The sequence below is a fragment of the Caloenas nicobarica genome, chromosome 2 (assembly GCF_036013445.1).
Source record: "Caloenas nicobarica isolate bCalNic1 chromosome 2, bCalNic1.hap1, whole genome shotgun sequence".
Lineage (NCBI taxonomy): Eukaryota > Metazoa > Chordata > Aves > Columbiformes > Columbidae > Caloenas > Caloenas nicobarica.
In genome coordinates this window covers 61,662,819-61,689,271 of record NC_088246.1, presented here as the reverse complement: position 1 = coordinate 61,689,271, position 26,453 = coordinate 61,662,819, and the positions used below count along the sequence as shown (strand labels likewise).

Genomic DNA, 26,453 nt, shown 5'->3' with positions numbered 1-26,453 from the left:
ATGGCACTCACAGATTGAGTTCTACGTACCATTGATCTCTGCACCTCAAAGATGGAGTGGAGTCAGAGTAGGAAGAGCGAGGGGCAACTAAAACACCAGGCAGTCTGGGCAGCTACTATGCAACAGACTAAAAAGGCTAGAAGTCTTCAATTTGGAGATGGTAAATTTGAAAGAACGGAGGACTAAGGTTTACAAAATCATGAGGATGACTGAAAAGGTGAACAATCACTAAAAGCCACATTTTATAACTATGGGACACTTAATGAAAGTGATAGGAAACAAGTTTAAGACAGATAAAGCACATCTTTACATATAAGGCAGTAGACTTCTGGAACTTGCTGCCACAGGAGGCTGTCGGAAGCAGATAATATCAGCAGGTTCAAGAATGGATTTAGACAAGCTCATGGACAACAGGTCCGTAAGTAAAAACTAGAAGGACTGGGCATAGATGTACTCCTGTAACATTCCTATTGTAAGAGTTCTGGATGCTGGCAACAAATGGCAAAAGATGGTCAGGGTTGTATCAGGATCCTGAAGACAGACAGAGATGATGTGGACCACCATGCTGTGCTTGAGATAAAGAACTGAGATTACTGAGAACCTCCCAGACAAGAAATTCAAGTGGACTGGCGAACATTCAGAAAGGCATCTACTAATTACAAGGACTCCAAAAAAAAAGATAACCAAAGGTACTGAAAGCAGTAATCTTCTGACTGAAGAGCAGTCTTATTATAGTTAATGGAGCTTAGAGCACAACTCGTTCTGTAGTAAAAATCTAAAACAGGTCAGATGAGTCAAGCTGGTATGACTTTCTCCACCGACTACAGAGAAACTGAGAAGTGTTTGCCCTGCTGACTATTTGTTTAGACACAGTACAGAAAAATGAAGTTAGGCAGAATCAGTCCTGTCTGTGACAGAGGGCTAACAAAGCAATGATGAATAGCGACAGAGTAGAGTGGAGTGAAGGATATTGGAGGAAGAGGCAAGGCAGTTCCCAAGGAAGACAGCCAGAGATATTGTTATGAAAATGAGGAACAAACATGTGGAAAAAGAAACAAAAGATGAATAAACGAGAAAAAGTGTCGTGATCAGGAACATCATTCTGTAGATGGCTGGAAGTCAGAAGAACTAATATATAGAAATTTCAGGCTTCCCCTCTCTCAAAGATGAACTAATTCCTGGAGGAAGAGCTTTTGTTTTTCTGGGAAATTCTTCAAGGCCTAAATACAAAGAAACTCAAGAGTGATGACCACTAGAGGAGTCTGTCAACCATGGAGCACAACTGATTTCAGAATTTAAGGTGATGTCTACAAATTAAGCTGAAGATTCCTGAAGTTACTTCATGACTCATAAAAGATCAACACTGCTAAAAAGCTATGCACTTAAAACTATAGAAGTGAACAGACCCTACATGCATGTAAAACATTTCAATCTGTGCTAATAAAGTTTTACTGTTCTCCATGTAGTCATTACAGATTACCGCTTTAATGAAGCTATTTCAAGAATATCTAAGGCCGATAACAGGTTAAAATGAACTGTCAAAAATCAAAGTTGAACCCCATTTTGAATAAAATTTACCAGAATCCATATTCTGTCCTAATTTGGTTTGTATACGTTTTACTCTATTTTTCTCCGCCTAGAAAACGCCATATTGTCTAAAGACAAAAAGGTTAGCGAAGGGTTTAAACAACTTCATATTGCTGAGATTCAACCCTAATTGATACAAATTAAGTCTGAAATTACAATTATGGGATAAAAATCAAGAAAGCAAATTATATGGCTGAACCACCACAGTGTTGCAGACACCTGACTTGCTCCTTATATTATGACCTCTTCAAGCATTTCAGTTGTCTCTTCCTCTTATGTTTCTTGTGCTTTTCCAAATAGAATAAAACTATTCACCAAAAAACTAAACCAGACACTTTCTCCACACAGTCGCATCCAAGTCAGAAGTCTATAAGACGACGAAATAAGATACAGTCCACTGGAGATACTAATTCTTGAAACAGTGGACTTTCAGGTGTATTTGTAAGTGTAGGATGTTGTATTTGCACAGCCAGATTTCCAAGCAGCATGCCATCCTGACAGAGAGCAAAAACTCAGAAGGAAAAAAAGTCCAGAACAAACAAATAAACCAACCCCCCAAAGCTCAGAGAGTAGTAACACAGTGACATGACTCCTGTTTTAAGCCTAATATCAACATTTCAGAATTGCCTAGTCACAGATTAAATCAGTCAGAGGGAAAACACAAGCAAGCTGGAAATTTTATCAGGAAGTATTCACCCTCCTCTAATGTAAAACAGGCAGCAACCAAACATAGACTTATGTTGATGCAATACTTACATTTAGAGCAGCTTCTCCACATTTCTCAATTGCAGCGAGACCCTGATTATGAATGTGGGTTTCCAAAAGTTTTTTCAGCTCTCCAAGGCCATCCTGGATTCGAGATACAAGGTTATACATGCGTCCCAAGTCTGGAAAAAAAAAAAAAAAAAAAAGCCAACATCTCCCATTTGTATTAGCTATGACTCCAATTTCTCATTTACAAGTTGCCAATAGGAGTTAAACATCCACCATCGACAAAAATATGTGAAAATGCTCCTGTAAAAAGAAAGAAAAAAAAGGCAGAAAAATTATACGGTATAGCAATCTTTAAGTAGCCTTACCTTTCCAGAATAGTGCAAAGAGAAAACAACGTGTGAAAGAACTGTTTTACCTTCACGATGCTACATAAATCTCAAGAAGAAAAAAAAAAAAGACTCAAATTACAGAAATGTTCTAGTTTGTGCTATCACTGTTTCTATCGTCAGAAGACCTTTACAAAGTCATTTTACTAGTCATCACCAATCTACACAAAAATCTTTTCCAATTACAAAGTACATACATTTATTTACAAACATAGAAGACACCTGACTCTTAAATAGTACCACAGGATAAAAAAAAATCTTCTATTTACATTTGAAACGGGTAGCTTCTGACCTACTAATAATGCTGAATTGCCTTTTTCTATTTTGAAGAATCTCTTACTTATCAACATGATTATAGTTATTCATAGTTGCTCTTTTAAGGTTGATATATGAAGAGACAGACTCATAGCTTCAATTCACAACTCTCAAATGGTGTCATCAATGTCAACAATCATAGCATCTCTTCAGTTCTGTCTCTTTCTTAAAAGCAGTGTTTCAGCTGTAAAGCCTTACCTTGACTTCCTATATAGATTGAATTAATTCCCCAACTGGAAAAGTCAGAAACATCATTCATCCTTATCATCTTCACAATGCACTGGAATTATCTGGCCCTAGTTTTTTCTGTTATTAACTCCTGAAGAAACTCATAGAAACCAATACAATCAACAATTCCTTAAAGATATCTCCACTCTTTGATAACCTTTACTTATTTTAGAGGAACCACTGACGAAGTCTTTATTCTGTATGTTCTCTGTGAAGGTATAAACTTGATCCATTACTGGCACTTGTGACTCATTTTCACAGGCAAAATTATCTCATCAATTAATATTTTCAACCTTTTCCTTGTGTCCTATATGCAGTTTTACCTATTTTATATACCGTATTTTAGATGCTCCTTATCTGCTTCTATTCCTTTTAACATTTCCTATACTTACTTTTAGACAACTTGGATTTTAAAATTCTTACTGCTGACTGAAAGATTCACGGATTACACTGAAGCAGCTGCTAAGACTACGGGTCTGTTTTTTGTCTCACATCTCTCATACAAACTTCAGCTCCTGCTGGAAGGATGGCTCAAGTGCTCTTGAAGCTCTTCCAGCCAAGTTAAGAGAGATCAAAATTAGTGCTGTTTTGCCTTAGTATTTAGGACTGGAATAGGCTTCTTGAGGCAATATCTGCAGCCATCCCAATTTAATCAAAAACTTCTTGTCAATCAATTTAATATCTACCTTCGCTCAATCTAATTCCTGAACATTTAGCTATCACCAGAATTTACATTTTTCACAAATCATCAGGGAGGATTTCTAAGTCTAAAACCAACATTTGAATCTCCTTACCTTCATTTTTGTCAGCATCCAACAAATTCTGAAACTCTGTATGAAATATTTCCAGGTGTTTTTCTATAAGTACTTGCTCACATTTTCGCGCTAACTCATCTTGTGTGCTCTCATGGAGATACACCTGAACTCTACGCTGTTCCTCAAGAAGGCGCGCTTCAGCCTACAGAACAGAGGGATAAACATGAAACCTGTTCAGAAGGCAGAACAGAAATCCAACAGCACAAAACAGATGACTAGTAGAGTAATCTAGAAAACAACAACATCAAATCTCTCACTATTGGCAATAATATTGTCCACCTACTTATGCAGTTATTTTTCTGGGAATCATAATGTGACCCTCTCCTCCATCCACACATGGAAACGATGTTTATGTTGATGATAATATTATATACTCTTTAAATGGGGAGGAGAATCACAGCAAGATTGTTTTCCTGTTGCTTCTGAACAAGAAGTTTACAGACAAATCTGCTGTCAGAAGAAAGCTGCTAACAAGAGATGCTGACAGTTTTAGCATCAGCAAGCTCTTCATCTATTGAAGTAGTTTTGTTTAAGACAAACACAAATATATTTCACACCTCCACAAAACTAAAACACAGAAAACATCAATTTAACAATATGCCCATGACAATTTTATTTGAATGTTTTCATCTACATTCTTACACAGAAAAGCTTCCCAATAATCTACAATCATTTAAATTATACTAGGATTTAATTTGGCATATGAAATGCTACATATACACATCTTCCCAGCAAATCAAATTTCTAAATGTCACTCAAGGAACAGTACTTACACCAAAATGTTAAAACTGAAGTTGTTTATATAGCAATTACCTCTATTTTATTTGCAAAAGTGTTAGACATTCACTTTACAAGCCATCTGTGACTGCAGCACATTATTAGGGATAAAGTGCATATGTCCCCTTATCAGTCCAAATTATTTAAATCAATAACGGCATCAAGAGAAGGAAACTAAATTAATGCATTTTCTTAGTATTTTAGAATATTGATTAAGCATAAAAGATCACATTATGGACAACAACAAAATAACAATTTCACTGCTAGTCCACTGCATCATACACAGATGACTTTAAATAATATCTGCCACTGTTAGCTTCACTCGTTTCTGTAATAATTTTACATTTAGCTCTTGTGAAATGGTCCTGGATTACTGTTTCCTGAAGTTACACCAGTACAGGTCAAAATATGGGAAACAAAATGAACAGTTTGCGTAGGGATATAAGTTCATGCTTCGGGTTACTTGCCAGTTTCTTACCAGTAAGGAATAACAAGTGACTTCCTTAATGACAGCAAATAGCAGCAAATCTTTCTGATGAACATTGGAAACTGAAATCAGACTACTAGGGCCACTTAACTTATGTTTAATGAGTTCTTTATTTCTGTAGTTCAGGAAATTCTGCCACTTCTAATGCTGCTTCTAAAAATAGCCTTAGACTTTCACTTCTAATGTTAACAGTCAGCTCTCACTTCGAGCTCCTTTATGAAAATAAACATTCACTCTGACTTAAAATTTGCTTATACTCTTTCACTTTATGTGTTCTTATAATTCAATTTTCCTTTTAAAGTCATATTTCAGAAACAATAGAAAAATAATTAGTTTACACAACAGTATCTTTGGCTATTTTAACTATAAAGATCAAAAGTTCAGTTTGAGACTCTATTTCAAGGGACAGTCTTAAGAAATACTGACCTTATTCCCTACAGCATATCAGGCCATGCCAGCTTTAGTCATGAGTTCTGGCCTGAGAAGAAAAATTCACAATCTTTCTAAACTCAGTAAGTCTGTCTGTATAACTACATACACATATCCTAGTTCTAATTAAGATTTCATTGAGTACTCTACAAGAAACAACCAGAATTCCACTACAGCATGGCAACACTGATGCTGGTGTACACTAAGGTACTCCAATGGGTTTCGTTTTATTTTCATTTTGCAATGCTATTTATCTCCAATTAGAACTCAATGCACATTGCTTCAGTGAGAAAGTCAAGTAAGCCTACTAATAGCAGATTACTTAGTTCACAGTTCATACTTACAACAGATGACTTTTAATACTTTCTTACCGCTAGTATGCTGTGGGACTGCCGGACAACTTGCAGCTTTTCACATCAGTCTCATTTAAGGTGTTTTGTAACAGAAAATAACCTAATTCTAGCAATACCCAAGTAATAATTAGGGGGAGTACTACTCTGTTCCAGGCATTTAAGTGACATGCGAGATTACAACACGCAAACTGAAAAAAAAAATTGAGGTTTACAAAACTGCCTGTCATCTTTAAGTAAAAAAATGTTAAGAATTCCTTATGCATAATGAAGTAAGATAAAACTGGAGGACAAACCTATCCGAATTTTAATGTAGTAGCTCTGAAAACTTGCACAACCTCTCTTGATCTCTCCAGCAGAGCATGCTCACTAGAGAAATCAGACAATTTGTTCCAGTAGACTAGCTTTTAGCTTCAATACCTAAGTTTCCCCTTTCCGTTAGGTCACAACCCCTAGGCAGTATCATTTTACAAGCTCTGATCGTATTTAGTGTAGAGTCTAATGCACATCTTTTTCAGTTTCATCAGTTAAATTTCAGGAAATGAGTAACGAACACGGAGTTTCTTGTTCAATTTGATTTCAATGTATGCACATTATCTGCAAGCAGATGCCAAAACAGCCCAAATACCTTTTATACATCTCTAGTATATGAATTTGAACAGAGAATAAAGGCTACACACTTTCTTGGGGAAGATTTCCCCAGCCTTCTGCTACCTTTATACGTGTCTTCAGCTTCAACATCAGCTTCAAGCAAAGCCAGTTGCTCTTTTGCAGATGTTCAAATCTTGATTGTTTGGGTTACAATAAGTTCTTTCTACTTGCCACTAACCTCTAGTTCTTGATATAACAATGACCTTCAGATAGCTTTTTACTGCCCTGTACCAAAGAAGCCTGGATGAGCCAGTCATTCAGGTTATCCCCTTGCTCTTTTTTTTTTTAATATATATTTTAGGATTAAAGTATTAATAAAGACAAGAAATTGAAAAGGAAGTAACAAAAATAATGAATTCAACAACAGAAAAGTAAACATAAGTAGATCTCGGAACTACTGGGCAACTACCCCAATGCACTAAGAGCAGCATTTGTTTTACTGTTATTTCTAGGACTTCCCCTCCCCTCTTTCTGGGGTAAATCATTGACTTTTATACCAATACTCAGACAGGATGTGTTCTACGGCAAAAGAAACATTAAAGATAACGGAGAGATGTGTTTCTGCATATTACACACTCAAAAAGCTCTCTTTTTTTTTTTTAATTAAACTGAAAGATAAAAAAAGCACAGCAATTTAGAAAGTGAGGAAACATGCTGAGAAAAACATATAAAGCAGCATTTGTCCAAGATGGAAGATGACTTATCTATTTCACATCCGGTAAGACTGACCCAATAGCCAGGCTAGACATAGTCTATGTTTATCCAGCTTGCTCTAAATTGCCCTGTCTGAGATCCTCCAAACCAGAGACTAAGAATTTAAATCTGGCCTCCATTGATCAGAAGTATTGTGTAAAGTTTATTACAGTAACATATTCTGAAAGAATTAAAGCTAATTAATGATCTACCTTCCTGGCCAGTCTGCTCAGTAGGAGATTTCAAAGGTGCCACCACAGTTCCTTGTATAGGAACAGTAAGCTTGTAGGTCTGAAGCAGAATGACTATTTTGGTGTCTATAAGTCTAACGAAATCTGAACTTATTTTAACATTCTCTTCTGTTTTGCCCATTAAGAAAGTTTCAAGCTTTCACTGTACTTACTGAAATACACTAAGTAAACAAACTTCAGACCAGATAAACATAGAAGCAAATGACCACAGGGAAAAGGAGCTAATAGTTTCTCTAAGATAACCAGCATTTTAAGAAACTAATAGCAAAAGCCAAGAATTCATATTACTTTACCTCTAAAAAATATCTGTATCCAGAAAATAATCACAAAGCTTATTAAATAACTTACCTTCTTCATGTACTCCGTGACTGGGTTCTGTTGCAAGAATTCAGTACTTTCTCGTGTATAAAATCTCTCTGTGTCAGCAAGAAACTGAGATTCAAAGGATTCTTTATAAACGGTTAGTGTAGGCCCTTTTGCAAATGCATCATCTTCATTCAGCCCCAGTTCAACTACAAGAAGGAAAAAAAAAAAAAAAAAGCAGGCAATGACAAAATTGTATTTTATAAAATAGTCTCTTGCAAATAAACGGGTACCCTCCTTCTAACTTACATGAAGGCAATCAGCTTGGACAGTATCAGCATCACTTTTAAAAACTTTTTAAAGTATACATTTATTTTGCATTTAAAAAATAAGCAGGATAAGACATCACTCATGTAAACTGCGCTTCTTGACACAATACTAAATGGATGACAGGATTTGAAAAACTTCACTATCTCAAAAGCTAGTTCTATTCACCTTTTTTCCTTTGACTTCCAGATTATATGGATACATGGGGTTTTTTATTAATGAAACTCTCAGTTTCATGAAAATGGTAAAACACAGTCCCATTCTGCTTTGTAAACTACTATATTTCCCCGCTTCCAGATTTATCTCGTAAATAACTGATTTGTAAGCAATGAACATTCTTGTCTATCAGTTGTGCTTTCAAGCTTTACAGATATGGTATAATCAACTGAAAGTGTGTCAAGTGTCTTTACAAATGTGAAGTTAAACAATATATAACTGCATTCGTTTTACCATAAAAATCTGTCTTGGATATCCAAGGATGCTACTCCTGGGCTCTGATAGGGGATATATATTTATTTATTTTTAAGAGAATAATAAAACCTTAAAGAAATCTCATTTACCATAAGATTGTACAACTCCACTGATCAGCCTTGTATTGATAGTTTCACCATTTCTTTCCTTTTCAATCAATTTCAACACAGCATTTGTTACCTTCGAAAACAAGAATTAAAAGCAAGTCAAGCACAGAAAAAGCAGCTGGTAGGTCAAACAGTATTTATTCAGGAGTTTATTCCTATATTCAAAACACACTAAGCTCCTTGAGAACAAAATTTAAGGATACCTGAACATATAAAATTCCTACAGACATCACAGAGTATGCTACACCTTCAAGTTTTACAATGTAATTACAGTCCAACTAGCCTTGAGCTGTAAAAGGGTATGGCAGTGCCTTTTAATTTCAAAAAGCACCTTCTAAACCAAACTTTTGTTTGTTTTATACCTGAAATGCAAGAAAACTTCCAATAAGAGCTGAACTAACCACCTGTACTTATGTTGATAAATACTATGTTGCAACTACTGTTCCTCTAAACTAAAATTTAGCTAATATTTTCATAATACAATACAGTCTTTTCACCATGAAGTACTGGTAAGAATGAAATCAACATACATAACTATAATACTTGGTTGTGATGGAATGTCTTGTTTTATATTGTGCTGATTCACTAATTTAAAATATTTGGTTGATCTGAATCTCCCAGGCATCAGTGTAAATTTAAAGATTCACAGTAACAGCCGAAGAGACAAAACCCCCAGGCCTGTCACTATCTGTTCTCACACAATCTTTACTCATAAACCTCAAGACATGACTATCAGCCTGTACTCCTGTCTGGCTTGGAAACAGCTAAAGTTGTTACTTCAAGAGTCCCCTCAGCAAAGAGATAACAAAACAGCCTTGGTATCAAGCTTCAACCACATACCCAGAGAAAGGCCTATTCCCCTTAAATACTTATCTTTTTAAGATCACAAAGGTGAAGCAGAAGGCTCCCGTTTATTTTCTGGGTCTGACCCCCACCCCTGCCCCATCCTCCAAATTCTCCTTTGAACAGTTACTACTGAGATACAAAATCAAGCCTATAAGATAACACTGTACTTATATATATACCTGCTTATTTAATGGCCTGAATAAGCAGTCTCTCCAGGTCACCAAGGCAAGCTAGAAGCAAAGGAAAGGAGATGAAAGATAGAATAAAGAAAATATCCTGCATGTATATGTGTATACATATAACTCCTTAAGGAAAGCTGATACAGTATGTTAAATAATCATAACTTTTTTAATGATTATATTTTCGCACACACATTTCTCATGCAATAAGACTGTTTCACAATAAAATTACCATTTGCCTTATTACTAACTCTACCTAAGACATCTCCTTTTCTGACAGTGATCCACTGCCAACTCTGAAAACTAACAAACCCTACAAATTACTTTGAGAATGTACAGCTTTTTTTGTTGGTGATTTTCAGGCTGACAGAGTCCCTTAGCACTAGGCCAAGTGAAGTTAAGACAGAGGGCAGGATATCACCTGTTTTTCTACCATATGCAAAGTTATTTTAGTGAAACAGTAATATAACACATCACTTTCCTGCTTCACCAGTAAGGACAATAATTATCTTCTATTTAAAAAAAAAGTACTTTTAGTTATCTGAAATACAGAACTTCTGCTATGTTCTTCCTTTGTGTGTATTACTTCACATTACAAAAAATTTAGCAAGATCACCAACCAATCTTTCAGGACTGCACCAAAATAACTTACACTACAAACCAAATGTTGACTGAATCTTAGCAGCTTGGGTGCTAAAAAAATTGTAGAGATGTATTGAAGTCAACAGAAACAAATGCAATTTACTTCTCCATTCATATTTGAAAAACTTGACTGAATTATGTGTGGAAAGACAAGGCCATGATGATACACACAGATAACAATATAAGCACCAAATATTCAGGGACAACCCTCGACAGTCTAATACTGGTAGTCCCAATACATATAAGGCAGATTGAATATCTCAGGTTTAGACCCATGGAATTTTAACAAATATACTGGGGTGGGAGTATGGAAAGAGGGCACGATTTCTGCTTTGCCCTCTTCTTCAAAATATCTGTGAATTTTATACAAGTTTCAAGGAGCAACCTACAGGATGATAATGCAAACATGACAGAAGGAATGAATAAATCACTCACTTCGAAAGGTACTTACTGAATAAATTTCATATATTCCTTTACGACCCTCATCACACTCACGACGAACCCAGTGTCGATTGAGGTAGGCACATATCCCGTTCAATACTTTGCTTGAAAATCTATAATCTTCCCATTGCTGAGTGTAGAATTTCAGCACACTCTCATCCATCAAATCTTCACCATCCTAAAACAACAAAAGTTTGCCAGTACTATTGGGTAATTTTAACGAGGATATATAAGGGTATACAAATTGACTGAGTAGTAAATATACGCCATGCCATGTGTCTGCAGGAAATGTAGTGCTAATACATTTAGTTCTGCATTAATAAAGCACAAGGCCAGTAAGAGATTCAGAAATCAGAACACTGGTAAAAATAATGCACAGCATAGATAAAGATCTTGAAGACACTTCTGTCCCTCCTGTGTGAGAGCACAAGGGTGCACCACATCAGAAACAGCTTGAATGGACACGGGAATAAAGCCAGGAGGGCATTGTGGATAAGATCTCAGACACTTTTATACAGCCTTATAAATTAATTACACAGCAGACTTGAAAGGACACCAAAAATTCTTTTATTATTGCTCAAAACTAAAATCCCAGAAGTTAAAAGCATAGTTCCTTTCCAAAAATACTAGGAACCATTCTATTACAATGCAGCTGAACACCCTGCTCTATTGGTAGTTTATTTATTACATTACATTAGCAGCTACCATCAGGCATTTTCAACATTATAGGCAATCATTTTTTCAGCATTATTAATATGCTGGTTAATTGGTTAGGAAGTCTAGCTATTCTCGTTCAAGATACAGGACAGCTTAAAATGGCACGTAACATTACTTCTATAAAACAGAGAAACACCGTTTTGGCTTGAAGAGGAAAATCAGCTCACAGGTACACTTAGCAACTGATCTGTGTACAAGGTAAAGTCTATAAAACTTTCTAATGGCTAATGAAGAGAAAAGCAAATTTCAAGACCATTCAATTTACTTTCAGTGCCTGCATACACCTCTAGCTTTGTTGACAGAAGCTTCTCTCAACCCAGCCCACATTACTATGACAAAATGTCGATCGACCTAATGCCTCATCTTACCTTAAGGAGATTTGTCAAGTAGTTCTTCAGAAATTCTTTTAGCCGTTTGTACAATTCCAAGCCAACAAACTGAGCACCTCCAGGTGTCTGGCCCTTTTTCGATTTAGAAGGAGGTACTCCAGCTCCTCGTGCTTGATTGGACTGGTGTACACTAGTACAGTAGTTATAGACATGACTGACAGGAAAGTTAAGGAATACGTACGTGCCAGCATAAGACATTAAAAACACAATGAAAAACAGTATGTTAACTTCAATAAGCTATTTTTATAAGAACCATAAATGACCCAACCATAATACATTACAAGATGCAGTAACATAAAATCACAAAATCAATCCAAAGCTAAGAAAAGAAGTGATTTTCAGCAGAATTATCTGCAGCAGCAATCTGTCAGACTGCCAAATGCACTGCAAGTACTGACATCAACATTAATTAACACTTACTTAACAATAAAACCAAGAAAATAAAGCAGTGGAATTTGCTGATTAGGTTATTTTCAAGGTTTAAACTGAATTTAGTTAATGTATTAGGTTGGTGCAAAAGTAATTGCAGTTTTGGACTGTGAATTTTAAATCATTATAACTAGGCTCAAACACACCTTTATTAATCAAAATAGGAGCCATTACAATCAACACACTTTTGCCTATGAGAAATAAGTTTGTTTACTCCTGTAGCATAAAAATCTGTGCCTCGGGATTCAACAAACTCTTGGAAAGCACTTTCTCCACCCTGCTGGTTGTGGACACATTTTCCCTGCAAAAAGTTGTCGAGATGATTGAAGAAGTGGTAGTTGGTTGGCAAGAGGTCTGGAGCATGAGACAAAACTTTGTAGCCCAATTTGTTCAACTTTTGAAGCGTTGGTTGTGAAACGTACGGTCAGTTGTCATGGAGAAGAATCGGGCCCTTTCTGTTGACCAAAGCTGGTTGCAGGTGCTTCAGTTTTGGGTGCATCTCATTGATTTGCTGAGCAGGCTTCTCAGATGTAATGGTTTTGCCTGGATTCAGAAAGCCACAGTGGATCAGACCAGCAGCACAGCACCAAACAGTGACCGTGACCTTTTTTTGGTGCAAGTTTGGCTTTGGGAAGAGCTTTGGATGTTCTTCTTGGTTCGACCACTGAGCTGGTTATTGCCATTTGTCGTATAAAATCCACTTGTCCCCACGTCAAGATCCGATTGAGAAATGGTTCGTTGTTGTTGCATGGAATAAGAGGGGAAAAAAAAAAAAAACACCACGTCATTTTGAAGTGTTGTCAATGATTATTTTCGGTCAGCTCCTGAGTCACACACTCACACTTTTTCACCTTTCCAATTTGCTTCAAATGCTAAACGACCATAGAATGGTCGACACTGCGTTCTTCAGCAACTTCTTGTGTAGTTCTAAATGGATCAGTTTCAATGATTGCTCTCAATTGGTTGTCGTCAACTTCCAATGGCCGACCACTATGCTTCTCATCTTCAAGGTTCTCGTCTCCTTTGCGAAACTTCAGATAAGGTTCTTCCCCTAGAGGGTGGTGGAGCACTGGAACAGGCTCCCCAGGGAGGTGTCACGGCCCCAAGCCTGACAGTGTTCAAGAAGAGACTGGACAATGGCCTCAGACATGGTGTGAACAGTGGAGTTGTCCTGTGCAGGGACAGGAGTTGGACTTGATGATACTTGTATGTCCCTTCAACTCAGGACATTCTGTGACTCTATGAAAACTTTTTGAACCACCACTGCATTGTATTTTCATTAGCAGTTCCTGGGCCAAATGCATTGTTGATGTTGCAAATTGTTTCCACTGTTTTACAACTAACTTTGAACTCAAATAAGAAAATAGCTCAAATTTGCTTTTTGTCCAACATCATTTCTATAGTCTAAAATAAGTACAAAATAAACAGCAAATAAGAAGTCAGTAGCAAAAAAAAAAAGTGAGAAAAGCACACTAAAATGATGTATAACATAACCACATTTAAGAATGTATTCCAATATCAAACGGCAAATTTCAACAATGTAAAACCTGCAATTACTTTTGCATCAACCTAATATTATATTGGCCTTCTACAAATACATAAGCTTTTGTTCAAACAGAAAGAAATTTCAACACTAGCCTCAAGCAACGTTCAGTAGTTGAAAACACAGAGGACAGCATTTTTGCATTCTTTCAAACACAATCCTTTATAAAAGTTTTGGCCATTTAACACAGGCAGACAGGGGACAAACGTAGAAAGCAGTAATGGCGAGAGATGTACTCCCAAACACACACCATGAGATTCACCAAAACCCAATTTTAGGCTACAAGTATAATCCCAGCATTTAAGTATGTAGTAGCATTAATTTTTACTCACATACTAATACAGCCTGGAAGACTTGCTGTATCTGTTAACATAACATTTAAAAAAACCCATTCTGTTTTCTGATCTAAAACATTCAAATATTGAGAATTCTTCCAAAGTAATAGGTATAAGTTGCATTGCTCAAAACACTTTGAATAAGAAAGCATCCTGAAAGAAAATGCACTCCACAAACAAGGAAAATAAACTAGCTTGGTAGCACTTAACTTCAACTTGATGAGAACTCAGATCTGACAACAAAAATTACCCTAATGACTCACCCGGCCAACAATTAGCCAACAGGAACAAAGCTACTGAGCACTCACACTTCTTCTGACAGTCCGAGGGCAGGGTTTTGAGTCACATCCCTTGTTAGAGAACACAGTATTAAGCAATTCAGAAGGTCTAATTTGGTTTTAACTTGTGTTTTAACTAATGGGCCAAGCTTTAGCCACTAGATAGGTTTCCTCCACACTATGCCACATATTAGGAAATTAATATGCCTCTTATCTTTCCTTTCAGAAAGGCTAGCACAATATAATGGAAGACATCAGCACAATTGAATACCAACAGCATTATAAACCCCAAACATACGATGCATTACAGTCATTATGAACAGACTTGCTCTAGTACTTAAACAGTAAAGCTCAAGTAGAAAAATCTCTTAAAATATCCAGTTAACTCTTGCAATTTCTTTAAAAAAAAAGCTTCACAGACAAATCATATCCTTAAACCATGGTTAAGGATCAGAGTATCCTGCATGCCACCAGGAACAAGGCTCACTGCCTTTGTGTTAAACTGAAAGGAAAGCCTGCCAATGGTCTATACTTATGTACTTGTTCAGAAAGTCATCACATTCTGTCCAAAAGAGTAATGCTCTTTGCCTAAGATTAACTCTTTTTGAAAATATACAGCACAAATTTATTTCTTACCTGTTACCTCATCCAGGTGCCAAATAATTAGATTTTCCATGATATCAACCAGTAATATAAAACCTTCATTTGTGCTTAGCAACTGAACTTTTATCAGCCTCTTATCTTTATCAAGCCACTTATTTCCTGGACATTAGTGATTTCTTCCAGCTCCCAGCTAGTTGTTTGTTCAACTTTCCTGGCACTGTGGCGACTTTAATATCTACTCTTTCATTTCAGAATTCCCTGTTCAAGTGAGTAACTTCACAAAGCATAACAATTCTTAACAACCCTTCTCTAAATACAACACTCTCCCTCTTTTCACAAATAAGAAAAGTGGGGCTTACCTCACAGTTTAACTTTAAAATATTTAATATAAGGTCCTCTGAATTGTGTATGGAAAGTCTCTCCACAGATTTAGGGTTGATTCATGGTTGGCAGTCTTACCTCCGTCTTTACCTAACTTGCCCATTTCAAGTGGCTTTGAGCAAGCCTGAAAATATGAGGACTGTCCAGATGATGGGCAATTCTTACAACTTTTGTGAATACTACCTGATCAAAGTATTCTTTCTGTTCTTCAGAAAAATAAGAGACCACGATTAGAAAACATAGGCCTTTTTCTAACCCTATACATTTTACTGTTAAAACCAGGGTTCCTTGTAAACACTGAGACCTTTTGTCCATGCCTGACAGTAATCAACTCAGAGCTGAAGTAAATACATACCAGTAATGCCCATCTTTATTTGTTATTCTGGTTTGAGTCTTGCTAGCCAAAGTACCCAAGACAGCACTTTTGAAATGCTCTAGTTTAGTTGTTCTGTGCAAGACAAACTGAAGTTAGTTTGCCTGTGCAGAAGTAGTTTGTAAGTGCAAACAACTCTTTGACATATTATCCATAAAAAAATGCTCTCCCACATTCTGTTTACAATCTGTGTCCCCATCTGCTAAAGCCAACCACAGGCAGAAAGGCTGATGTATTCAAAACAAAATCAGACTTGCGCTGCTTACAACGAAGTACATGACAGTCCATCTGAGAATTACAAGGAGAACACTATGAAAAGAATTCTTGGTTGCAGAAGGCAAACTAATTCCCTCAGCTGCTTTGTACATTGGAAGCCCTATACATATCCAAACAGCTATTAGGAAACATTTCTGTGGGTGTTTGCATAATTCTGCATACCAATTTGCATACTACAACAAGCAGAGAAGTCATCAACAGAATAGTTTGCACCGCAGTGAAGCTGCGTTGGTCCCCAAGCTTCTGGCTGCTGAAGTTCAGATTTGGCCTAGCAAACAGAAAAGCCATCTATGGAAGGAACAGATCTCCTCTAACTTCTACACCTTCCTTACAGTGAAGAAAAATTTACATTTACTTATCTAAATTAAAATTTGATGTAGAAGACCAAAAGGAAGTTAATTTTTTTTTCTTCAGCATTGTGTTGTTTAAGATGAAAGAATCTTTTTCAGAACTTTATTCTTCTCTGAAACTCTTCAAAATGGGATACAAGAAGCAGCAAAAGACAAGTTAACTGCCACCTTTTGTCTTCAACATAATTTACACTGCTTTTGACAACCTCAACTCAGTTTCTAAAGCTGGTCCATGAAAAAGAAAAAACAAAACACATTCATATGCTGTCATACCATAATGAATTTATGGGCTTATAGGAGATGATTTCCACTGAAGGAAATGATCCTGACACACAACCCACCTGGAGGGCCTACTTGCCACCTGCTTTTCCAGTAGCATAGGAGTTCTTGCAGGTAACCAGTGATTTGAACTGGGGAAGTGACTGCCACTACAAGTAACTGTTGCCCCTTTTCCTAGATCCTTTGCTGAGCAGATCTGAACTTCTGTGTCCATACAGGGGAAGTGAAACGGGCTCTTGCAGTAGTAGCGCATATACTTTTTGAGCAAGTACACCATCAAAACACAAGGCGGAGCGTGCCACGATCACCTCTAATCTACCATCCACCCTAGGAAAGTACCAAAATACTCCATACAACATTTTTTTCCTCCAGGAGCAAGTGCAAACAAATTATGTCAGACAAGTACCAGTTTTGTAATTCAACACACAACAGGAAAACACTCTGATTTTACACTGATTGGTGCAAATTACTCAGTTTTTCATGAGTCCCTAATCTTACATTTTTTTTTATGAAGAAAGCCATTCTGCTGAGGTAATAACCGATTCCCCTTTCAGCAGCACAGCTGGGTCCTCGTGGTTTTTCCATTTTGCTATGAAAAAGTAACACAAGCGGAATAAGTCTGCTTGAGGAACAAATATGTAAAATTAAAAGGAACTGAAAGGGAAGCAGAATTAATACAATGTACCACAAAACTATAGCACAGAGAGAAATCACACCAAAGCTTTTGAAAAGGAGGAAATACGCAAGAACAACAAAAGCTGGAAAACTCTCTAACCAGTATTTCTCTCTCATTACTTCTAGTCTCTTTATTATAAAGATCAATTTTAGACATAAATTCACTGTTTCACAGATCTAAAGCAGTAGTTATGCTGAGTGCTCTGTCACCTCAACAGCTGGCCTAAAGGAACAAGTTGAGATTAGTTCCACTTTTGCCAAAAATTTGTATTTTCCTAGATTACACCAAAGGCATGCAAGAACAATACATTTAAAAAAAAAAAAAATCACTAAAAATACTGTTAGGAAAATTGCTAGGAAAGATTATGAAAGTTTGCACTCTTGTAAAACCACTTCTAATACAAGCAATACAGCTTATTATATCTACTGGAGAACCACTTTACATATTTTCTTCAAAATTATTAAAGCCATTTCAACTCCTGTGCATCCAAAAGATAAGCTGTGAAAGCCTCACAAAACCCCCTCATCCATAAGTAAAGCTGCTAAGAGAAGTGGACATGCCTACATGACTTGAACATTTCATAAGTCAAATAGATAAAAGAATTTTGCACAAACTATGAGGTTGCCAAAAAAAAAAAAAAAACCAGTACCTTTTCAGAACAAGTGCTTTAAATACCCACTTCAGCTTTGTGAGGAGCAGCAATACAACCAAAAAACCTAGAAACCTTTGTTCTTTTCAGGTAGGTATCAGCAAGAGCCTATTTTAAGTACGTTCAGTTTGTCATCCAGTTAAGAAAGGGTTACAGATACTCCACAAAGCAGTTCAAAGAAAATTAACAAACAAAAAAATCAAGACCTTGCCCCCAACCTCACACATTCTCCATTTGTGTTTCAATATTCTTTATCTTAAGATCAGTTACACATTTAAGTCCTTAGATTAGATACCATTGCACTGTTAAACCATCCCAATTTTAGTAAGGGAAGGACAGAGGCGAAGACCAAGGGAGCTATTACAGCATGAGCCATGCAGCTACTATGAAAATCCAGGCATAACTGAGCCCAGACAAGTTTCTACAAGTCTGAGATCTGAGAAACTTCCAGCAAAAGCCATCTCAAGACTAACAGATAATTTCTTGTTTCCCTTTTCACAGCATAAACTCAAAAGAATCACAGGGAAGCACTGAGTTACAAGGAAAAAAACAAATTTTCAAAGCCAAATGCATAGTGTACAGCCTTTATGTCAGCAAGTGTAAGAACCAACCCGAGGTTGCTTTTAAGTTTAAAGTTCTTTGCGCTGACAGAAGTTGGTTTTGCAGAGAATTTTCTTGGTTACTATGAAAGTAGAACAGCAAGTGACCTTTGTGAAGAACAACATTAAAAAAGGAACTGATTGCACCAATATAAACATATTCTGCACTTCTTTCAAACTGAAGCAGCAATTTTTATAAATTATACAAAACCACATAATCATACCTACCTTCCCACACAAGGAAAAGTGTATTCTGTACACTTCAAACACACAAAGACAATTACTTCTACCTTCATATTCCACATCAGCATCAACTGATACATGAGAAAGACTACAAAATATCATATTTAATATAAGCAGGATTAATACTAGCAGGACAGCAGAGACTGCTTTGATTTATCTAGAGTGACCTTACACAATTTGGCATTAAAGTGAAAGGATGACTTAAAGTGAGAGAATCTCAAGAGAAAGTGGAACAGTTTCTGATGTTTAAGAAGTGCATACCCTAACACCCCTGTCTCTCTTCTGTACTGAAACAGCATACTTACCTGTCCAGAAGGGGGGGGGGGGGGAGGGGGAACACACACACAACAACAACAAAACAAACAAAAAACACCAACAACAAACAACAACACCCCCCCCCCCCCCCCCCTAAAAGCCACAACCACAAAAAAAACCACCAAAAACCAAACAACCCAACATACCAGCTGCCTGATAACAGATTCATGTGATCAAAACCCAAAAGATTCTCACATTTTTAATGTACACCTGCTGATCTAAAATCCTACTAAAATACAGGAACTTCAGTGAAAGCCACTGGCATAAGGTTTGCAATAGAAGGAACTACAAAAGACCTTGGGCAAATGGATGCCAAGAGAAGAGCTTCATGATGTTGCTTGGGGAACATGTACTACTGGTGCTGAAGCTATCCACAGGCAAATAACTGTTAAACATATTTATGGACAGATTAACCAAGTCACCTGGCATTCTAAAATGTAAGCATACTACACTTCATTATTTAACGTTTTACACAATATTTCCTTTACCACTTGCTAATAACTGAGGAAAAAAAACCACAACACACCACACCACGCAAACCAAAAACCATCTTATAAAAAACAGATTACAGTAACCTCTTGTGATGTACAATTATTTATATTCAGTCTGATAGATAATATGTAACTACTATCTTGTTAAAATAATAAAATTGAATGACAATAAGCAAATTTAGAAATAAGGAAGAGATTTTTCACAAAATAATTAATGTTACAGAACAACCTAACTTTCATCCAAACTTACTTAAAAATACTTAAAGCAATTACTTTTGAAAATAGTTACTGTGGCTAATACGGAACAATAACAGAAATAGCTGTAGAATCTAATTTAGGGATGTAAGACTTGAACAAATTTTAAGTTATAGTAAATTCAGCCACTTTACTTCAAAGATTCAAATAAGAGCTATATGATAATTATGCCAAACATAACTACTCTGATGTATTACAGGAACAGTTGAAATCAACAGTATGATCAGAAGGACTTTGAAAGCCAATTTGGACATTGCAGATGCACTTTTTAGTAAAACAAGCACACCTGCCACAGTACTGTATACTCTTCTTTTTATCAATGGAAAAAAAATTTAAGATCTCAATGTAGATTAAAAATATATTTGTTATAAATTAATGGTACTTGGAGTCTTATTTTTCTCAATTGTATTTTCTTTAAATATTAAAACTGGACAAAATGTTCCTCTGTTCCTTATGGGCATAAATTAACTACACTATCTAAAAAGTTTCCTTAAAAATGCTTCTCAGATTATGTTTTGTAAATCAAGACAGTGAAAGCATGATTTTATGCCCAAAAGAGTCATTTTGACAAAGAAAAAGTACACACAAACAAAATTAAAGCCTATCACTTTCCATTCACCAATCAAATCTGGAAATTTAGAAGTTGATGTGTGCTTGGATGAAGAAAATATGAATTTCAGAAAGTTATTCAGCTTTTTGTGTAAGCCACTGTGAAAAATTACACTAGTTCCATATAGTGCAGGAAAGTTTCTTGATACTTGGTTTTGACCAAACAATTCCTTGAAGCAGTAACTAAGATGAAATGAGTAGTTACTAGACATATCCCTTTTAGAGCTTCAGCCCAAGAATATTTGAGAACAAGAGAAGGAGAAGAAAAAAACCACGTTTTAACATTACCACTGTAAGTAGTATTTAGTCTTCAGCTGCCCTGCTTGATAGAACCCACAAACAGGAATATATTAAAGGCAATCAGAAAAAAAACCAAACTAACTCTCAGAGGTTCTACTACACATCAGATTTCCATCAGACATTCAGCTCTGCAGACTTGTTTCATTCAACCAAGAACAATACTGAATCTAGCACTGTGAGAAATCAGTCATTTTAAGTCTTAGGAGAAGTTCTGACCCTAAAATCAAATGTTATTTCACCTTCCCATTACTACTAAAGAAGTAATCTAGAAACACTCAGCAGACTGTTCAGGGTTTTTCCCACACTCTCAAGCAGAATGGATTCTGCAACCACAGGTAAGATTACACATTGCTTTCTGTACATGTAATCACAGAGTCAAACTCTTCTATTTCCTTCGAAAGTTTAGAGAACTACAGAATTAATTGTTTTATAGCCTTCGAGCTCCTCTATGTCCTTTCAAAAAAATTCACACAAACTAAAATTTCATCTCCAATTCCAAATCAGCACCAACAACAGCTTTAGATGTTAATTTATGTATCAGAACATTAACTTTTTAATAAAAAAACACCCTTGGAACTACTTGAAGTTAGATAGGAAATGTATTAATTCATTTCTTTTATCACATGTCTGCAGGGCTTACTCTACTGCACAATACAAGGTTCCAAGAGTGAACACAGAACTATAGATGCAAAACAGAGGTGGCTCCTCATCATATCTATTTACATGCCACTTTATAGGTGGCACATAAAAGAAGGGTTTCTCACTTTTCAAAGTCCTGAAGTCAAACACTGAAGTTATAATGCAGCAAAAAGCACGTCTCTTTCAAATTAGTTATTAAAAAAAAAAAATCCTTACACACTACCTGACAGAAACAGGTTTCCTACAATATTCCAAACAGTACTTCAGCACACACGTACAAGGACGAATACAACACCCTTTTAGCATCTTATAACAACTCTCAGAATGGGGAGATGCTGGAAAATTTCAGTAACTCTCTGATGTAAGCTAGGAATTAAAGAGAAATCCATCGGGTGCATTCTCACTTCAGCTGGAAAATTATAAAACCAACTCAAGAGTAAAGTACTGCTCCAAGGCTGACAAGACAAAAATTTTCCAGGTAACCAACATTATTACCAATAAGATATGCAGCATAACGCCAGAGACTAACATATAAAGGAAAAAGAATTTCCATTTTCTTTTGGTATATTGTGGACTCAAAATTAGACCTATTAATAACATCACTTTAAACATATGCTCTGCCAAAGACAATAGTAATCAAACCTGAAATTCACAAGTAGCCATAATTATGATGACAGTTTTCCAGACAACAGGCTGCTCCTGCTTATTTGCCAGTTAAGATTAAACAGAAAAGGCTAACCTTCAAAATAAAACATATTCTTAAAAGCCAGTAAGTCAAACAGTTATGAAGCAATTCTGAATTTAGAAAAGTAAAAAAGCTCTCTCTAATCTACTAACAGTTAAAGTACTATCTGACTTAGACATTAGGATACGTGTAGAGTTCCATGTATCTGGATTTTGCCATACTTTGTCTGGTGTAAACTTGTTGAATTCCAGCTCTTAGGTCGTCCCATATCTGGTCAAGACCAATCTGTTTAAGTCCGTGCGGGTTCTGACTCCTATTTGATGACATGTTGTATTTCCTGTAAAGTTTTCCAGTGCAGCAGCCCAAGATCTGGTTATTCCTCCATCAGAATCACAAGTCAAGTAGCATTCTAAACTCAGCTGCAGCAACTCAGTGAGATATTCTTTACATACAAAGAGTGATGTTTCCCAGGAAGATAATCTGCAAAATAAAAAGAAAATATACACATTATGACAGTCCAAACTTATTCATACTAGAGAAAAATACAAAAGTAATTCTTTCACTGAAGTATTTTCATTTGTACAAATGAGAAATCCATTATGAGATATGACATACAAGAACCAAAGAACATAATTTTGCAATTCAGCAATCCACTACAAAATGTGACTGTTAGTGCCCAGATCTGTTCAAAGCCTGCAGGTCAGTGATGCGGACAAGAAAACATCAATGTTAATAAGAAAATTTAACAGTAAAAATCTTTCCAAGCAGCAGATGCCATCCTACTAAGAAGAGTTTCCTGCCTATCCTACAGTAAAACTCCAGTATTGCCAAACAACTCAAGGTTCTGTGGTAACTCCTTATTTAACAAGTATCTGGATGGATACCCAAGATGAATCAGAAGATATTAAAAATAACTAATTTTATTTGGTTATAACTCTTCCAGACTTGAGAGTCTATTACGGGTAACGTGAAAGCCCAAGGTATTTCGGGAGCTGAGGATTTTTCTACCCAGTAAATGCATGCTTACGTTAATTTCTTTGCTAAGTAAATGAACACCACTTCCATCAGTGTTATCAAACCAGCAGGAGAATATGCACACAATAACCGTGGGAAGAAAGAACAACTAATGGCATGCACAAAATAAAGATTGCATGAATGGTACATGAAAGAATAAGAAACTAAAAAAATGCACCACTGAGTGTTTTAAGCACACAAAATTTGGGAAGTAGTGAAAAGATGATTATCATTCATTAGCCTCATGATTTGACAGAGTAGGAAAACAGTCACCTGGAAAGGACTACAGAGAATTGTCAAGCAGAGAGGATTCATTTTTTACACGAGTCCCTAAAATATCTTGCAATTTTAACGTGCCACATCCACTGCAGTAACAAAACTAAGAAGATATCTGAAAATGACAAAGGAAGTAACACGATTTTAAAAAATTAACCCACAAATAACAGAGCTGTAATAAGTCAGGCCCAGCTTTTACTGCAGTTGTTCAATATATAAAGGGGGCTTATAAGAAAGATGGATAAAGACTTTTTATCAGGGACTGTAGTGACAGGACATGGGTCAATGGTTTTAAATTGGAAAAGGGTAGACTTAGACTAAATATAAGGGGGTTTGTTTGTTTGTTTTTGTACAATGAGCATGGTGAGACACTGGAACAGGCTGACCAGAGAAGTTGTTGATGCCCCATCATTGCAAATGTTCAAGGCCAGGTTGGATGGGGCTTTGACCAACCCAATCTAGTGAAATATGTTGCTGCCCACGGACTACATGATTGTTAAAGGTCCCTTCCAGCCTAAACCATTCTGTACCCTAGAGCCCATTCACTGAAATACTCAAAACACAATGAAACACATAATGACTTTTTGCCATGCTTCTATAGGTAAGAAGAATACAGCTTTGAGATAAACTTGTCCTGTAATGGAGACTGCCGGCCAAGGCTTATATGAACCCTTCCATAATTTCAAGGATAGTATAGGCTAAGACCTGATAAATCCTATTTTTTGGTTTTGGCCTTTGAGCAGCAGAAAATAAAGCTATTCCTTCAGGATCTACAGTATGTCATAGGTTCTTTGTCACAGCCACCTCCAAGTTGCTAGATATTCCCCTCCAGATCTCACACTGTTTTAAACAGTTAAGCATTTTGTTATACCCTTCCTGACCCTTCCCTGCCCAAGTTATTTCTAGGACTTCTCTCCTGCCTTATCTCCTTGACCCTAAAAGGACCAAGATCAAGACATTTCTTCAATCTTAGTTAGTGAACCTGTCTTACCACAGTAACACAGAAGTTACCACTCCTCACAGTCCTTTACTGTCCATCACCTGTAAGCATTTAAATCTCAAGCTCTAAGAAGAAAACACTGAGAAGTATTTTCATTATGTCAGTCTGAGCAACAAGTACTGTCTCATTTCAATCAGACATAAACTGCTTCTGTAGTTAATTTTTCTATTTACATGAGCAACAATTACTTAGAAGATTAGGTGGAAAAACAAGAACTAAATCAATATATATCTTACAAAACATACACTTAAAATTTATCCTTGCCATTCTGTTTCTATAATTACAGCAAACTGGTTAAAGACACATGGTAATAATACATCATCATGCTGAAGTCTAATACAGGCTATACCTGGTTTTTATTTCACTTCTTTAATTTCTAGAAATTGAACCCACTGTAGTACTAATGATGACAGACTTCCACAACTGACCAATGAAAGCCCGAAAGAACAAAATTTCACAAATGGCCAATCGCCCCTACTGAAGGAAACACTTCGTGCATGTTACACACCCACAGTCTTGGAGTATGATCCAAAGTCAGTATTGTAATACAAAGCAAGAAAATAAATTTGATGTCTACAATCCAGGAGAGAAGAAACTTTCTGGTTCCTTAAATTGGATACTATTTGAACTCTCCACATAAGCAAGAGAAGACACGGTTGGGAACCTACAACTCTACTACAACTGCAGTATCTGTAAGAAGTAACTGACCATTACTCTTAATAATCTGCAAAAAGCAAGCAGCCTAGAATTAGAGCACATTCTAGTAAAAATGTTTTGGTCTAACTAATACAAAATACTGCAGTGCTGCATAACGAAAGGCCAACCCCTCCAGCTAGCTAGCAGAAAACATAACAACCCTTACAATAATTCACAACTGGATCAAGGTCCCTTCCCAGGCAGCCCACAGAAAGGAGTGACAGCCAGGGCTCTTACTCAGACATCTCTCCAGGTGCCAGTAAGATGCAGCAACCCTTCCATTACAAGCTTGACGTTGCCGGCTACCCAGTGGATGCGGAGTTTATCCCTCTATGATGATGAAAATATTTAACGTATTTATCTAATTAAGCATCTCCTAGTTTTTATGTACCTTGGTGCATCTATAAGTATTACCTCTATCCAGAATCTTTTAAACTCAAGGTCTTCCTTCTTCACATTGCACTAATTTTGCCACCCCTTCCCCTAAAGTAACCCTCTACATTTAAATCAGGATGTAGCAAATAAAAACAATGCCATGAGAAAGAACTTAAATTTAATTTTTATTTTCTCATGCAGTCCACTACATAGAAATATCTTTGCTTTATAAGTAATAGATTCCACTGCATTTGACAACACTACCTCACTATCCCTTGGCTGGTTTCCAATTTGAATTTTGCAATTAAAGACATTAATATAGAATGATAGCATGACAATACTAACATATTAGACTCAAATAATTTACTTCACCCAGTTAGTTATTAGTTAACATAGCTGGGAAATAAAGCAATAGATGAATAATGCTATAAACTACTACTTTTTTTTCAGATTTATGTGCAGAAAAACAGAAATGTAATTATTAACATATTACCTTAACAGAAGTAAAGTTTCACTACATAAGAATACTTTAACTAAAAAAGCGTATTTATGAAAGCAATAATTTTTACTTAGCGGTTAAACTAAGCTATGTTGTTACATGTATGGAGGGGGTAAAACAAGGCTTTGTTACTCAGCACAGTTGTTACTATACACAAACATCCAGTGACAATATTAAATT

The 26,453-nt window shown here is 36.3% G+C and overlaps 1 protein-coding gene across 1 annotated transcript in view; it reads right to left on the bottom strand.

Moving 5' to 3' along the window:
* The window catches only part of CUL1 (cullin 1), a 52,051-nt gene that overhangs the window by 14,173 nt on the left and 11,425 nt on the right, over positions 1–26,453 (bottom strand). Inside the window, exons 2-9 of the mRNA XM_065628037.1 lie at positions 22,601–22,893; positions 12,085–12,259; positions 11,010–11,177; positions 9,917–9,967; positions 8,874–8,964; positions 8,032–8,195; positions 4,025–4,187; positions 2,344–2,474 (exon numbers count right to left, since the gene is read on the bottom strand). Of these exons, the coding sequence (XP_065484109.1) occupies positions 2,344–2,474; positions 4,025–4,187; positions 8,032–8,195; positions 8,874–8,964; positions 9,917–9,967; positions 11,010–11,177; positions 12,085–12,259; positions 22,601–22,740 (1,083 nt within the window). The 5' untranslated portion in view covers positions 22,741–22,893. The remainder of the gene's footprint in view (positions 1–2,343; positions 2,475–4,024; positions 4,188–8,031; positions 8,196–8,873; positions 8,965–9,916; positions 9,968–11,009; positions 11,178–12,084; positions 12,260–22,600; positions 22,894–26,453) is intronic.